The sequence below is a fragment of the Lemur catta genome, chromosome 1 (genome assembly GCF_020740605.2).
Source record: "Lemur catta isolate mLemCat1 chromosome 1, mLemCat1.pri, whole genome shotgun sequence".
NCBI classification, from domain to species: domain Eukaryota; kingdom Metazoa; phylum Chordata; class Mammalia; order Primates; family Lemuridae; genus Lemur; species Lemur catta.
The window spans coordinates 67,527,007-67,542,019 of NC_059128.1; the positions used below are offsets into that span (position 1 = coordinate 67,527,007).

At 43.1% G+C, this 15,013-nt stretch overlaps 1 protein-coding gene across 2 annotated transcripts; it reads left to right on the plus strand.

Moving 5' to 3' along the window:
- Positions 1–11,719: 11,719 nt before the first annotated feature.
- Positions 11,720–13,708, plus strand: RNASE1 (ribonuclease A family member 1, pancreatic). Of its 2 annotated transcripts, none has more exons than XM_045527173.1 (2): positions 11,720–12,301; positions 12,985–13,708. In XM_045527173.1, exon 2 carries the CDS (start codon positions 13,014–13,016, stop codon positions 13,482–13,484), a length of 471 nt encoding a protein of 156 aa, XP_045383129.1. In that variant the 5' UTR covers positions 11,720–12,301; positions 12,985–13,013; the 3' UTR covers positions 13,485–13,708. The 2 variants fall into 2 exon arrangements, with proteins under 2 accessions (XP_045383129.1, XP_045383128.1); XM_045527172.1 differs by having other exon boundaries at positions 12,989–13,708.
- The last annotated feature ends 1,305 nt before the right edge of the window (positions 13,709–15,013 follow it).

The following is a 15,013-nucleotide window of genomic DNA, read 5'->3' on the forward strand; positions in this document are numbered from 1 at the left end:
TTATTACCTGATGCCAATAAACATTTCAACTATTCAGTCAACTCCTTTAATTCTATGCTTACCAAGCAACCATCTAATTAAAATCTGGCTTCTTAGGTTGCAGTGGTCATGTTGACATTTGCATTTCAGGAAGAGTGACAGTTATATTATCCTTTGCATATTAAAAATTATTATTGTAGGTTATATCTGAGTGATCTATGAATTTGGTTAAACCTACGTGTTTTTTTTTTTGCTGAAAACAAAATCATGATTTGAGCCCACAAACCTGGGGACTATGCTATGTGATGAACTAATTAATTCACCAAGGTCAATGCTATATTATATTATCACACTAGGTCGGCAGGCATATTCTATTGCTCTACTGATTTTGCCTGCTTTCAAATATTAGCAATTTCCAAATAAAGTGTTATTTTTATAACATAGGTCACATTTAGTTTGTGTATATGTGTGTGTATGTGTGTGTGCATGTATTCACTCTCCTTTCCCTCATAGCACAATTGTCTACTTGAGATATAACTACTTCAAATATAAAGCTATTTTAAAAAAGATAATCATATACACACATTTATATATGGGCATTTCTAAACTCTTGCTATAACTCTAGAAATTTTAAATCAATTCATGTTTTTTTCTACTTAATCACTTACAGATAACGCTATATTAGTTTCTTTCTTTCGAAATTCCCTAACCACCATTTCCTTTTATATCTTATTGATTTGGCAGGACTTCCAAAACAACATCAGTTCATAATAAGTATTACAGGTATCATTATCTGCTTCTAATTTTAGGAGGATATTGAAGTCTTCCTTACAGGATTAACAAGAATCCTGGGCGGAAATATATTAATAGTTACAATTAAGCATTGATCAGGCTACACTTCAGCCACTTTCTTGTAACTGAAAGTCACATAGCACTAGATGCTGACCATATGCATTCCCATTTTTCTGTAGATATGATCTCTGACATTAGAATCATAAGGCATCTGTTAAGAATTAATTTGCATTCCCATTGTTCCTATAGCTAGGATCTCTGACTTTAGCATGGCTTTTGTTTAAGAATTGCTTAAGAAGTTTTTCAGATCTTGAGTTATAACAGAACAGCTGACAACCAGTTTGAAAACCCCCACAGAGTAACTAAATCTGTATGGGAATGCGGTTTCTTCATCTCCTCTGCCCATGACTTCACCCTGCGCTCTTTGACCAATCAATAATCCACACGATTTGGCCCATTTAAAACCCTTAAAATCCCTAGCCCCAAACTTCTCAGGGAGGTGGATTTGAAGTTTCCTCCTGTCTCCTCATTTGGTGGCCCTACAATTAAACCTCTTTCTCTGCTGCAACCTGGTGTCTCAGTGTATTGACTTGTGGCACGCATCAGGCAATGAACCTATTACAGTTATAATATGTCTAGATATATAAATGTTGGTAAGCACTAGATGTTCTTTCTGATTCTTTTTAATAGTCAATTTGGCTAGTTGATTACAAAACACTAAGGACAATGGCTCCAGCTGATTAGATTTGATCCACCAAGTGAAACCCGCTAGTCACGTAGATCTGAACACCCTTATAGTAGTAAGAAAACATCTTTCTAGCTTCATTTATTTATTTATTTTTATTTTTCAGAGATGGGGTCTTGCTCTGTTGCCCAGGCTGGAGTGCAGTGGCATTCCAGGGCTCAAGTGATCCTCTTGCCTCAGCCTCCCTAAGTTCTTGGATTACAGGTCAACATATTATGTATGTTTTATCTTATCAAATCTTTTTACTTTTTTTTTTTTTGTCTATTGAAGTGATTGTGCTTTCAAAGAATTTCTGATTATCCAGACTTTCTGGATCCCTAGGGTTTACTCTGTTCTTTCCATGAGAAGGAAAACAATTGAGATGGAGGTGGTGGTGGTTTTGGTCACCTCTGCTACTGCGTGCCCTTTCTCCTCCCAGCAGTGACTCATTCTCACAAGGCTCTACATAAAAACTTCCTCCTCCACCTAGTTTTTCCAGCTAATTGTTTTAGAATTCCTCTAATAATCAATAACCTCTTTTTTGCCTAGATGTATATGTGGCCCTCTATAGAAACCCAGAGCCCCCTGGCATTTTCTTATTTGGTATTTAAATATACTGAGCTCTTCAAAGTGAGATGCCAAACTCATAACAGAACTCTGGGTCTGAAGTGGTCAGAAACATCTGGGATTCTACCTGGCCATGATACAAACAATGGCTACTAAAAAAAAGATAAAAAGAAAGATAAGGTCCCAGGAAAAGACAGACATTAAAAACCCTCCTTTTGCTGTACATTTTGAGAGGAGGGATTTTTACACAAACCAGGACCAAATGTAGAACTTTAAGGATGGGTTTGCGTTTTTCAGAGAATGATGTGTTCCTGGGACTCCATAATCTCTTTAAAGAATTGGGCAATAAAATCTGTCAGTCTGGTGCTACTTGTAGTATTTTTATGAAAGGGGGACCTCAGAGAATGTAACTCACACTGTATCATCAACTCAACCTAGACCTACCCAGAATACAAGTTCAGACACCATCACAATGCTATTGTTCCAAGAGAGAGAGACAATGAAAATCTAGACTGATCTAAACTATAGCTATTGCCATGTTTAATTGTCCAGTTCATCATTTACCTTGGACTTCTGATCTATACTGTTGCACTTACAAGTAAACTCCAATTTAATTTGAGAAAAATTTGTTACCTACTCTGTTCCGTTTGACCCATGTGGGAAATACATAATTTGGTGTAAGACTCAATGCTTTTATTCAATTGCAAGGCAATTAGTTATATGTCAAATGGGAGTAAAAATTTATTTTAAATTCAAGAAATTATGCCCACTCAGAACCTTGAAATAAGACAAATGTATTAGAAAACATTTATTTTTGTCTTGTTCTCACTGGCCACTGATCATTCGTTATGAAAGATCTTTGTGTACTGAAAGCCATTTTCAATCTTTTCTCCCATTAAGCATGTAGCCTTTATTTCCAGTTTCACAGAGTCTTGTATGGTTCTGGCAAGAAATTCAGAATCCTGGTCTGGGATAGAACACAATAAAGAAGTGAGCTCACCTTCCCCTCAGTGGAGGACTCTTTGGTAGCTAGAACATTGATCAGATCTTTTTCTCAACCCCAGCACCCAGACAGCTCTGTGAATCTGGGGAATTTGCTGGTCTTTTCTCATTTAGGTTTAGAGAAATATTGAACAAATGAGTTTAAGAGAATTTAGAGATAACCCATACTAACATCCTCATTTTATAAATTCTTTTATTCCGTCTCTCATTTTATGCATGAGGTGAAGTAAATTGGTAATGAAGTTTTTCAATCCTGGCTGAACATTTGAATTACTACGAGAAATTTGAACATAATAATTATCAAGTCTACCGCAAACCAGCTAACTCAGGAATCTGTGGTGGTAGGATCGAAACATCAGTAGTTTTTTTTTTTTTTTTTTTTTTTTGAGACAGAGTCTTGCTCTGTTGCCCGGGCTGGAGTGAGTGCTGTGGCATCAGCCTAGCTCACAGCAACCTCAAACTCCTGGGTTTAAGCAATCCTACTGCCTCAGCCTCCCAAGTAGCTGGGACTACAGGCATGCGACACCATGCCCAGCTAATTTTTTCTATATATATTTTTAGTTGGCCAGATCATTTCTTTCTATTTTTAGTAGAGACGGGGGGTCTCGCTCTTGCTCAGGCTGGTCTCGAACTCCTGACCTGAAGCGATCCATCCACCTGCCTCGGCCTCCCAGAGTGCTAGGATTACAGGCGTGAGCCACCGCGTCCGACCAGTAGTTTTTAAAATCTTCCAAAGGGATTTATTGAAAAATCTCACCAAGTTTCCTGGGGGGGAAAAAATCACACTCTTTTTCCTGATCTTTTATTTTTCTGGGGGGAAATCCAGACCCACAAGAAGAGATCAATTTCACCATGAGAAGTGCAGCCTTTCCGGTGCGTATCCTAGAGGCGGGCTCCCCACCTATAGCTTAGTGAGAACACTGCACACAAGGAGTGGGGAAGTTGATGACCCAAGGCTGCTGTCTGGCTCTGCTGCCAAGGCACTGCCTGACCGCGGGACTGCTCTGGCCCTCAGTCTCCTCCGGTGTACAGTGGGAGGACTGGAGGAAGTGGCCTTCCATTGCTTGTGTTCTTCCGTTGTTTGAGTTCAAAGGTAAATATCCATCTCTTTTACATGTTGAGTTTGAAGTCTTTTTGCATGGCATTCAAGACACTTCTATTAATACTCTGGCTTAAATTTTCTTTTTTCTTTGTCATCCCTGCATTATCCCAGTAACACAGAGAAACTTGCTGCTTTCCGCACATACAGCGCTGGAAATAGAGAAGTCTGTTTCTCTTTCTGGCCTTTCTTCTGTCTGAATTACCCTCTCTCACCCCCAATAAAACAAAAAATCTATTTATCCTTAAAGGTCCTCCCCAAGGTGACCTTTGTTCTGAAACCTTCCCTGATTGCCTCAGAGAGCAGAGGCTGAGACCTGAAGAGGAAGCACAGCTTTGCTGAAGCTGCGTTCCTGCCCCTCCCATGTCCTCCAGTGCCCCCAGACACAGACATGCTTTCTCACACGTGACTGAGAATCAACTCTTAAAGTATCTGCCCCAAATTCTTTTAATATCTGAGGCCAATGAGAGAGAGGGAAGAGGAAGAGCTCCCAGACACGGGCACCTTAAAATAGAGATCTCTGGCTCTGCCCCCTCCCCTGTAGCTGCTGGCCCAGTTCTGCTCCTTGACCTGTCATAGGTCACATTAGCCAGGGAGCAGCCTGAGTGCTGAAGAAGCAATGAAGAGGACCCTGCAGGCCAGGACTGCACTTTCTACAAAAGAGGAAGAGCTAGAGGTGGGGGAAGAAGTACTGTTCATTGTCTCAGCTTAACCCCCACTTGGTCCCTTCCAGTCCCCATGTAGTTAATCTTTAAACACCAATCTTACATCTTGGATTTAGGATCATCTGGAACTGGGTGCTCATGTCTGTAGTCCCAGTGCTTTGCGAGGCTGAGTGGGGAGGATCTCTTGAGGCCAGGAGTCTGAGACCAGCCTGTCCAACATAGTGAGAATCCATCTCTGCAAAAAATTTTTTAAAAATTAGCCAGGTGTAGCACGTGCCTATTATGTGGGAGGCCGAGGCGAGAGGATCCTTTGAGCCCAGGAGTTGGAGGTTACAGTGAGCTATGACGTTACCCTATTTTATCTTTATGGACATCTGGGTTTTAGGGAACAAGGGCAGGAGGAGTCGGGCAGCACTGGCTTTGGATCGCTTTTGTCTGTTTCTTCCATCCATTCTCCTCACTTCCCTTCCCTGTCAAATACTGGTCCCCTCCCTTTGCCTGCCCCTACCTTTCCGTCTTTGCCTGTTTTAATTTTTCCTGTTTTAATTTTCACTTTTGGGGTTTCACAGGAGCCCTGGAACACTGTCTGTTGTGCGTGTGCATACACACATGTGTATTTAGGCACTGCGCTGAGGCTTGGGAGCCAGGCTGATGATGGGACATCCTTGAGATTTTCTGAGCTTTTCTTGTAAAAACATCCTTACCTTGTACATACCCTTTTCCTTGTTCTTTTAAAGATCTTATGGAAATGAACAAAACCACACAAATGAGAATAAGCAAAGTCCATTTATTCAGAGTTGGCTATGGAAGAGAGGCATCCACCACCACTTGTGTTTGGCAGGGCTCAAAGGCAGGTGGGGGAGTGGGAAGCTTTAGTGTGGACACGAGGAAGGCTTTGGGATGTCCTGATGGGGGGCTGTGGCGTGGGGAAGCTGTAGGCAGGTTAACTAGAAGCGGGGCATCTTATGCCATGCAATAGGTTAGGGGTGCGTATTTGGCTTTGCCTGGTTGGTCCTAATCTGGGGAAGTGGACACAAGGGAAGTTTTTAATTATCAATCAAGTCCTAACTGTTTTGGGCCAATTGCTACAGGAGTTGTTGTTTGGCTTCTTGGATTGTTTGCTGTATATAGTGGGTTGGCTTCTCAGACTTACTGTTGGAGATTGTGGATGAGAGTTCTATCTTTATATATTGTCTGGTCATTGTCCATTTGTATAGTCAGTCCTCCCTTTTGGTCATTTTCTGATCTGAGAAGTTGACCTACTCAATTCAAGGAAAGCTAGAATTCCAGATCTTTATAGCGCAGAAATTGTTCAGTCATTTTCATAGTCAACTGTATTGCAAGATCTTGATCTTTCTGTTGTATCATTATGCAAACATCTGATGAGAGAGTGGTTGCATAGAAACATTTAAAAGTCTGGATAAAATGCAATGAACCAGCATCATGACCACTGTCATAAAAACAAGAACAATTGATAGTGCCTCTGAGATGCTTTGAAAGCAGGAACTCCAATTGCTTAACCCAGGCCAAGAAAACAAATCCCATAGGCCATGAGGATCAACTTTAGTTATCCAAGTAGCTTTTTCTTTAAGGCAACATATAGCCTCTTTTGCCTTGCCTGTGTCCTTGATCTAAGTATCACAAGATGTATTAGCAGCGGCACAGACACAATGGGAGTGGCCTTCCAATTGGGTGGAATTCTGAATTGCTTCTTTAGTTATGAAACACGAACTCAAGAATTGACTCCCTGGAGTTTCACTGCTGTATTTGTTGTTAGCAGTTTCTGATAAGGTCTCTTCCAGTGAAGTTCGAAAGCAGTTTTTCCCTGATTTTTCTTCCAATAGACAATCCCCCTGGTTGAAGGTCATAAAAAGGTTGTTTAGAAAGATGTTGTGGGAGGGTGGCCTTAACCTGTTGGTGGTAGGACTGGGCATAGTACAGGAGTCCCTTGCGATATTTTGCCATGTCTGCACAGAATAGGAAGAGTCTAGTATTATAGGTGAAATCTCTAAATGCATGGACTTTCCAGGTATCAACTCATAGGAGGATAACCTCTATGTCCCCAAGAGAGTAGCCTGCCTGGCTCTAAAGGATAGTGGGTGTGCCTTCAGGCAAGGGAGAGCTAGTGCTTCTGAAATTTTTGCTAATTTAATATAAAGATGTCATTGGTCCTTTCAGCCTTTCTAGGAAATTGTGGGTGGTAAGGACAGTGTAGTTTTTGAGTAAACGTTCTTTTATAATGGTTTCCTTAAAGTGTGTGCCTCTATCAATTGATATAAGTGTTGGGATGCCCCAGGTTGAAAACACAAAATCAAGCAGCTTTTTATTGGCTGTAAGGAATGTAGCTTTTTGGCAAGGAAATTCTTCCACTCACCCTGCAAATGGGCATACAATACGTAAAACATGTTCAAATCCCATGGAGGGTGAAAAGCTGGTTAAGTGTCTTATTAAATACAATTTATGAGAGGCCATTGATTTGGACTGGCCTAACTGCACTAAGCCTAACAGACCAAACCATTGTGGAGTTTAACTACAGTAGCTAAGCTTTAGTTAATTGCAGGAGGCTCTATAACCAATGAACCAATTGAACTATAACCTAGTCAGGTTCCCATACTACCTAGAAGCAGAGAACACTTTTCCTATGTGTGAAGACAAAAGTGACTCCATCTTGGATGTTAATCCACAACATTGACTTCTGATCAACCCCATCCCAGGTATGCCTCCTGATTCCTACTTAATTTGCTGTCCTTAGTGTAAGAACATATACTCACTATAAATCCTTCCTTTGGATCAAAGCAACCTTGATGTGATCGCACAAATATAGGTTGTGACACATACAGCATTCTTGCCTGTTCTGGAGAGTTGCTTTTAGCTATCTCTATAGAGCATGTACCCATTTCCCCTAAGCCCTGCGTCTAGGGAGTAATAGTGCAGAGATATACCTGTCTTGATGCCATCCAAGACCATGCTTCTGTCTGTAAATTCCCCAGTGAAACACACTTTATTGGCAAACTGGATTTGTCTGCCTCATTCTTTGGTTTTTTGGCTCCTTTGACATTTGGGGGCTCCTTTGTATACACGATCCTTCCATGGAACACTATGTCTTGTCACTTCTGCACAATTTTTTTGTTAAAATGGCATATAAACTCTGTTTAATTGCTTCTTTGAGTCTTCCTTTCTTTTCTTATGAAGATTCCCATGTTCATGTAAAAATATTAATATCAAGTAAAATTTATATGCCTTTTCTCCTGTTAAATCTGTCTTTTGTCAGTTTAATTTATAGGGCCCCAGCCCTAGAATCTAGGAGGGTAAAGAAAAAGTTGTGTTTTTTTCCCCTCCCTATAGTAACCTCAAGTTTCAGTTTTGAGGTGTGATCCATCAACAAATAATATTAGGTCAGGATTCTCAATAGGAGTCTCTAATAAATCTGAGTGAGACAGGATGTTCCCTACCTGAGGTAAGATGATCATGAGGCTCTCCTTCTGGAAGGGGCAGGAGGGTGGTAGAATTCAGTCTGTTGCAGAGGTAGATAGTAATGTGAGAGGGAGAGAGTAATAGATTCTTATATGAGTCTATTGGCTGCATGAAATGTGCTGTGAGGTCTCAGGTGTAATGTGTGTGCTGCATTAGGAACCAGGAGGTCAGGTAGGGAGCCTAGAACTAGTTCAGCAGAAGCATCTACTGCCCTAAGATGAGGCGGCTGTGCCTTTGCAACCCGGTCGAGGGTAAGGCTGTAGTAAGGGCTTCTGATGGTTCCCCATGATGTGGAACTAAAACTCCAAGGGCTTGCCCAGATTGCCATGCACAGACAGACAAATGGCTTCTTGTAGTTTAGGGATGCCGAGGGAAGGAGGCTGTTGAGAACCTTATTTGAGTTACAGAAGACCTGTTCATATCTGAACTGTGGTTCTGAAATCATCTTGCTGGACCAACTCCCTGAAATTCTTCTGGCACTGGGAAGGTGCCAAAAAGAAAGTAGCCACTTTTGTACAGCCATGCCCAGTGCCTTGGTGGGGTCCACTTAACCTAATCTAAACCATCCCACCAGGCACCTTTCAGGTAAGCCCTGTGCCTATTTATTTCTGTACCTCACAGTTTAATGAATGAATGAACAAAATATAACTTGACTACTCAAGAGAATATAAGTACTATCTAAGGACTCTGAGACAAAGAAAACCAGAGTGGGGGCTGGGAGAATGAGAAAACTGTAGGGACCAAGGGAAAACTTCCCCTTTTCCCTCTGAAGGTGCACTGAAAACCAACTGACAAAAAGCAGATTAATAGGAGAAAAGGCATACAGATTTATTTGATCATAGTTTACCTGAAATGGAAGCCTTTAGAATAAAAACCTAAAGATACGGGGGAAATTATTCCTTTTTATGCTTAAGTTCAACAAATTATGGACAGCTGTGTAGAAATATGATTGCACAAAAGGGTATGATCTGACGCTAACAGGCTAAGTGGGGAAACCCATCAAGGCTCATCTGTCTAGATTCTTTTTTGCCTCTGTGAGCAGCATTCCTTCCTTCTGGGAAAGGGGCAGGGCCCTCTCTGGAACGGAGGTCTTTTGACGTATAACCAAACAAGATAGGTCAGATAATTTTGTTATGGCCAGTTTTTACACAGAATGCCAGGAGTTGGGGGGTAATTAGAGTAATATTTTTAGGTTTTGTCAACAGAAAAGAACCCAAGCTCTGTAAAATAATTTAAAGAGGTTTATTCTGAGCTGAATATGTGCACCCATGGTCTGGAGAGCCACACCCAACAAGCCTTTAACAAGTGATCTTACCGTGGTTGGGTTATAGTTTGGTTTTATACATTTCAGGGACACAGAAATTACACCTCAAGTCATGGAAGGTGTACATTGGTTTGGTCTGAAAAGGCAGAACATCTTGAAGCAGAGGATCACAGGTTATAGGTGGGTCTAAAGATTCTTTGATTTGTGCTTGGTTAAAGAAACAAAACTTTCTCTAAAGGTTTGGAATGTTTTAAGTTAAGATAAAGAAGTCTGTTAATCAGAGAAAAGCCCGTGGACATATACCCAGACTCAAGTGATCTGTTCAGTAAATTGATGACCTGCAGGTGAGGACTGAACACTGATCTTGTTTTTTTGTCCAAAATTTCCTTTCTAAGGGGGCCTGGGGAGTCACACCTACAAATAATAAAATCTCAGTAAACAGGTTTTTATGATGTGGTTTACTTCCCAGCCTGATTCCAGTATAGCATCATATAAAAAATAGAAGACCCTTATCTAAACTCAAGCATTCCTTTCCATTGATTCCTAGTCTTTTGGACAAAGCCTAACTTTTTCAGCCAATTGTCAACTAAAGGATCCCTAAACCTACCTGTGACTTGTAACCCCCGCTGTGAGATGGCCCACCTTTTTGGGCCAAACCAATGTATGCCTTCCATGTATTGATTTATGACTTTACCTGCAATTCCCATCTCCCCAAAATGCATAAAACCAAACTGTAACCCAGCCACAGCAAGTCCACTTGTTCAAGGCTTCTTGTGTGTGGCTCCAGGTCATGGTCCTCAAATTTGGCTCAGAATAAACCTCCTTAAATTATTTTACAGAGTTTGCCTTCTTTTCTGTTGACACAGGTATGATTTAAGATTTGCCTTGCATAGCCTTCGGCCTATTAATAAGTTATAATACAAAGGATATCTCCAAGAAGGGAGCGGGGACAAGACAAGACAAGTCTGATCTCCCTTCTGATGGTCTTCAACTCAGCTTTAGGGTATTTCTGGGGTCCCCTTGGTCAAGAGGGGGTCTGTTCAGTCAGCCAGGGGGGCTTAAAATTTTATTTTAGTTCAAAGTTTTGTGGCCAGCTTTGGAGAAAAGGGGCTCTGGTTTCTATGACCTACCTTGGGAAAGAATTCTAGTTTTTACGGCTACCCTCAGGGAAGAATGAAAGGCCAGCGACAGAAGGGCGGGAGACAGAGAGAAGCTTGCTTCTGAGCTACTTCTAGGGCCTTCATTTTGGGGTATCATTTTCTGAACCCCACAGAACTAACAAAACATGAAACTGAAAACTCATGCCACATCATGTCTTCCTTACCCCACTTCCACATCCAAATTCACACACATTAGCAAGTAATGTTGATTTTATTTGAACACATGGCAAAACAATATTAAAATTCCCCTTTAAAGAATTTTGTTCTTCCTACCACATTCCCTCTTTACTCTCATCTTCCCTTTTCTTTTCTCTGCTGGACTTCAAATAGGGCTGTTTTCAGCTCAGCCTTTTAGCAAAACAAAAGCCTGGCAGACACTTCACCCACTTCAAAAAGCAATTCAAAGATCACACAGTGTTGTTGGAACATACTCCTTGAGGGGTCTCAACCCTACCCTAGATGAACTATCCCAAGAGCTGACACACACAGAAGCTTTCTTTATGCCAGCCACTCCTCTATGCCCTCTGCACATCTAACCTTATTTCAACCTAACAACAAATCTAAGCAGTACATATTATTATTCCCATTTTAGAGATGAGAAAAACTGAGGAACAAGGAAATTAAGTTCTATAACTTGCTCAGCTCTTAAGGTGTTGAATCAGAATTTGAAAAGAAATAGTCCGAATCTAGAGCACGGAGGGATATTTTGAGAATTCTTAGTCCTGAGGTATCAAAATTGTCACCCCAGCAAAAACAGGTTTCTTTCTAGGAGGGCATTCTCTGCTGCTAAGAAATATGATGTTCTTTCTATTTTTTTCTACAAAAGGATTTGAGATTTTGATTTATCTTTAGTTCCTCTGCTCAACTTTGACCCACAGGATCAGTGGTTATGGTAGATAAGAACTGCCCTGCACCCTCAGCGTCCTCAGAGCAAGGGTGGAGGGGGGCGGGAAGTGGCCAGAACTGGCTGAGTTCACCCTGGAGACCTCCTTCTCCTCCTTTCTGTTCAGGTACTCTCCCCCTTTCTTCAGATCCGGGAAGCCTTCCAGCTGGGGGCAGCAGGACACCCCCTCCCCCACACCCCCAGGAGAGGTACTGCTGTGAGATCTGGAATTCTGGCCAAAGCTGTTCCAAGACTGCTGGGGAGAGAGGGCCTCCCTCTCCCATGATCATCTTGTGTGTCCTTTGTGAACCTTCAAGTCTATTTGGTGACAATGGTGCAAAGAGGTAAACAGGACTTTGCCCAGGTGTGCCAGGTTTGGATGCCAGTACTGCAGGGGCTTTCTCTGCTGCTCCTTGTGAACCGGCAGATGTGGTTCACATGGTGAGAAAGAATCCTACAGGCAAACACTCACTCTTTCTCCAGTGTCCCTGAAGAGGGGGTGGCCTGGGTGATTCCCCACTTCTCCCTCACAATGTCATTGTTTATATCTGGACTGCCCCAAGATGCTCCTCCCACTTTATCCCCTTGGAAGCCAAACCACTTCATAAGCTGTATAAGGTCCACGCCCCAAGGACTGAGTGATTGCAGAAACTGACCTTCTGTCTTTCTGGGACACCACGCTGGAGACCCAGGTAAGCAGTCTAAGAGGTGGTCTGAGGAGCTGCTTCTGCTGGAGGGTTGGACTGGAGGGAGCCAGGGAGAGTCTGCTAGCACAGAGAAGGCTTAGTCTGACACTCGTGCTGGAAAATCTTGGGCCAGGCCAGCATCAGCTGAGGGCAGAGAAGTCGGGGATGGGACATGCAGGCTGCAGAGAATCCGTGGGGCTGGAGAAGGAGCCCCCAAGTTGGAGCAGGCTGTCATTTCTCTTTGGAATACAATGGAATCCTTTATGATGCCAGTGTCAGGCACTGGACTGAGTTTCCCTTATGTTGCAAGACAATCAGTCCTGTCAGCCACGGTCCTAGATGTCAGGGATACAATTTGGCTCATGGTTTATTCAAAATGATCTTCTGATGAGCCATTTGAGCACGGGGTACAAATGAATTTTAGACCTAAGGAGCTCTGGTATTCAATGACAGTACTGCCAGGATTTTAGGTGACTTTGTAGGTTACCATCTAGAGGGGAAGAAGGTCTCTCTCGCTAGTGGGGGTAAAACGCTCCTGGAGAAGGGTATATGTGAGTGTCTCTTCACTTGAAAAATCTCAGGAAGAGGGATATCTCTCCGGCTGACCTCAAATAAACCAGGGAAGCCACAGGTGGGAGCTGGAGTTCTCTTTCTAAGGGGACGCTTTTTCTTCTTTCTCCCTTTCCCAGTTAGGCTTTTCCAGGAAAGTGAGGCCACCATGGCTCTGGAGAAGTCCCTGGTCCTGTTGCCACTGCTAGTTCTGGCGCTGCTGGTGCTGGGGTGGATCCAGCCTTCCCTGGGCAAGGAATCCCGGGCCATGAAGTTCCAGCGGCAGCACATGGACCCAGGCAGTTCCTCCAGCAGCAGCTCCACCTACTGCAACCAAATGATGAGGCGCCGGAATATGACAAACGGATGGTGCAAGCCGGTGAACACCTTTGTGCATGAACCCCTGGTAGATGTCCAGGCCATCTGCTTCCAGGAAAACGTCACCTGCAAGAATGGGCAGACCAACTGCTATAAGAGCAACTCGACCATGCACATCACAGACTGCCGCCTGACGGGCAGCTCCAAGTACCCCAACTGTGCATACCGGACCAGCCAGAAGGAGAGACGCATCATTGTGGCTTGCGAGGGGAGCCCATATGTGCCAGTCCACTTCGATGCTTCTGTGGGGGACTCCACCTAAGGTCAGAGCAGCGAGATGCACCCCCACCTCATCATTTCGACACCCGCCTCTCCCCAATTCCTTCCTTGCCCGGAAAGAAATAACTCCAGTTAGGGCTCCTATTCAACACACATATGCTTCCCTCTCCTGAGTCTGGCTCCTGCATGCTTTTGGGGGTGAGGAGTGGGTTGTGAGGTGGGCTTCATGTTTCACTGCTTCTTTCAATAAAACAGTTGCAAACACCTAGTTCCTGAAGCTGTCCCATCCAGTTACTATTAATATTTCTTTATTTCCCTCCAGCAAGGGGTAAGAACTGTAGATCTGATTAGTGTTGGTGAGCAATGAATGGAGTAATTAAAATGCCTTCCCTTCTGACTTGGATTTTAGTGGCTTGAAAAAATTCCTTTCCTTGTAGATTCCTTGATGCCAAGTATAAAGCTGTTAAGTGTGGGCTGTTTTAGACAAAAGGGAACTACAGCCTGGGACACTGTCATTTGGGGTGAACTGACAGAGGGTAAGCTCAAATACTATAATTCTCTGGCATAGCAGGGAGGCAAGCATGACCTCAGAAAGGCCCTGTTTAGTCTCAGGGTGGGGAGGAGGAGTCTATGAAATTATGATCCTAAATTTCCATTTTCCATTTTCCTTTTTTTTTTTTTTTGAGTGAGCTATTACTAAGTCAGCAAAATGGGCACCTATTACTTGGAAAGTCAGAACCTTAGGTTTTAGAGCTAGAAGTGACTATAGAGATCATGGTATTGAAAGGCAGCAAGTAGATTTCAGTCTGCGTGCCAACTCTAATCACAAGTGCCTGCCTGGAATGCTGTAGAAAACAATTCTGCACAGTGACATGGTGAACAATAGCCTGTGCTGAAGGCATGAGAGGGGAAAGGGTGTATGGGCCACACATTTGCCATCCCTGACCTAATGTAACCAACACCTTTTGAGTGACTTGCACATGGCCTGCTGCTAGTTAATGGCACAGCTGTGGCACAGCTGGGACTAGAATCCAGGTCTCTTGGCTTCCAGTCATTGTTCTTTCTGCCATTGGAGCGTAAGTCAGGAAGGAAATCCCTCTCCATCACTAAGTGCCGTGGACTGGTGGCTCTCTCCCAGGGCTTGCTGGTGCACTCTCATGGGTTCTCAGTGTCCTTGTCCTGCCAGTGGGCTCAGTTCTTGGCAACCCTTCCCGAGAGCCACTGACAGACTAGACTCGGCCTCTGTCATCACCTTGGTATTACATTTAATCTCTGTTTATGGCTGCATCTGGCTCTAGACAAGGTCATAGAACCAGAGAAAGGCCTTACACCTGACCAGTGTGACCAGTTTTTTCATTGTCTTTATAAACTACATTTATAGGTGTTGGGAGTGACTGTGATTTTCTTATGTAGAGTGAATGCTGGGCCCTGGGGGCTCTGCATGAGGAAGACCTGCAGGTGAGGGGGGACCATCCCCACATTCCTGTGGCAATGGGGATCTCACTCCTTCCAGGAAGTGAAAATGGAGGAGAAGAAAAGGAAACTTCGAGTTTCTAAGTGTATCTCCTTTAA

Bases quoted from the DNA above. Each gene is read 5' to 3' on its own strand.
- RNASE1 (XM_045527173.1), top strand. From the start codon at position 13,014: ATGGCTCTGGAGAAGTCCCTGGTCCTGTTGCCACTGCTAGTTCTGGCG.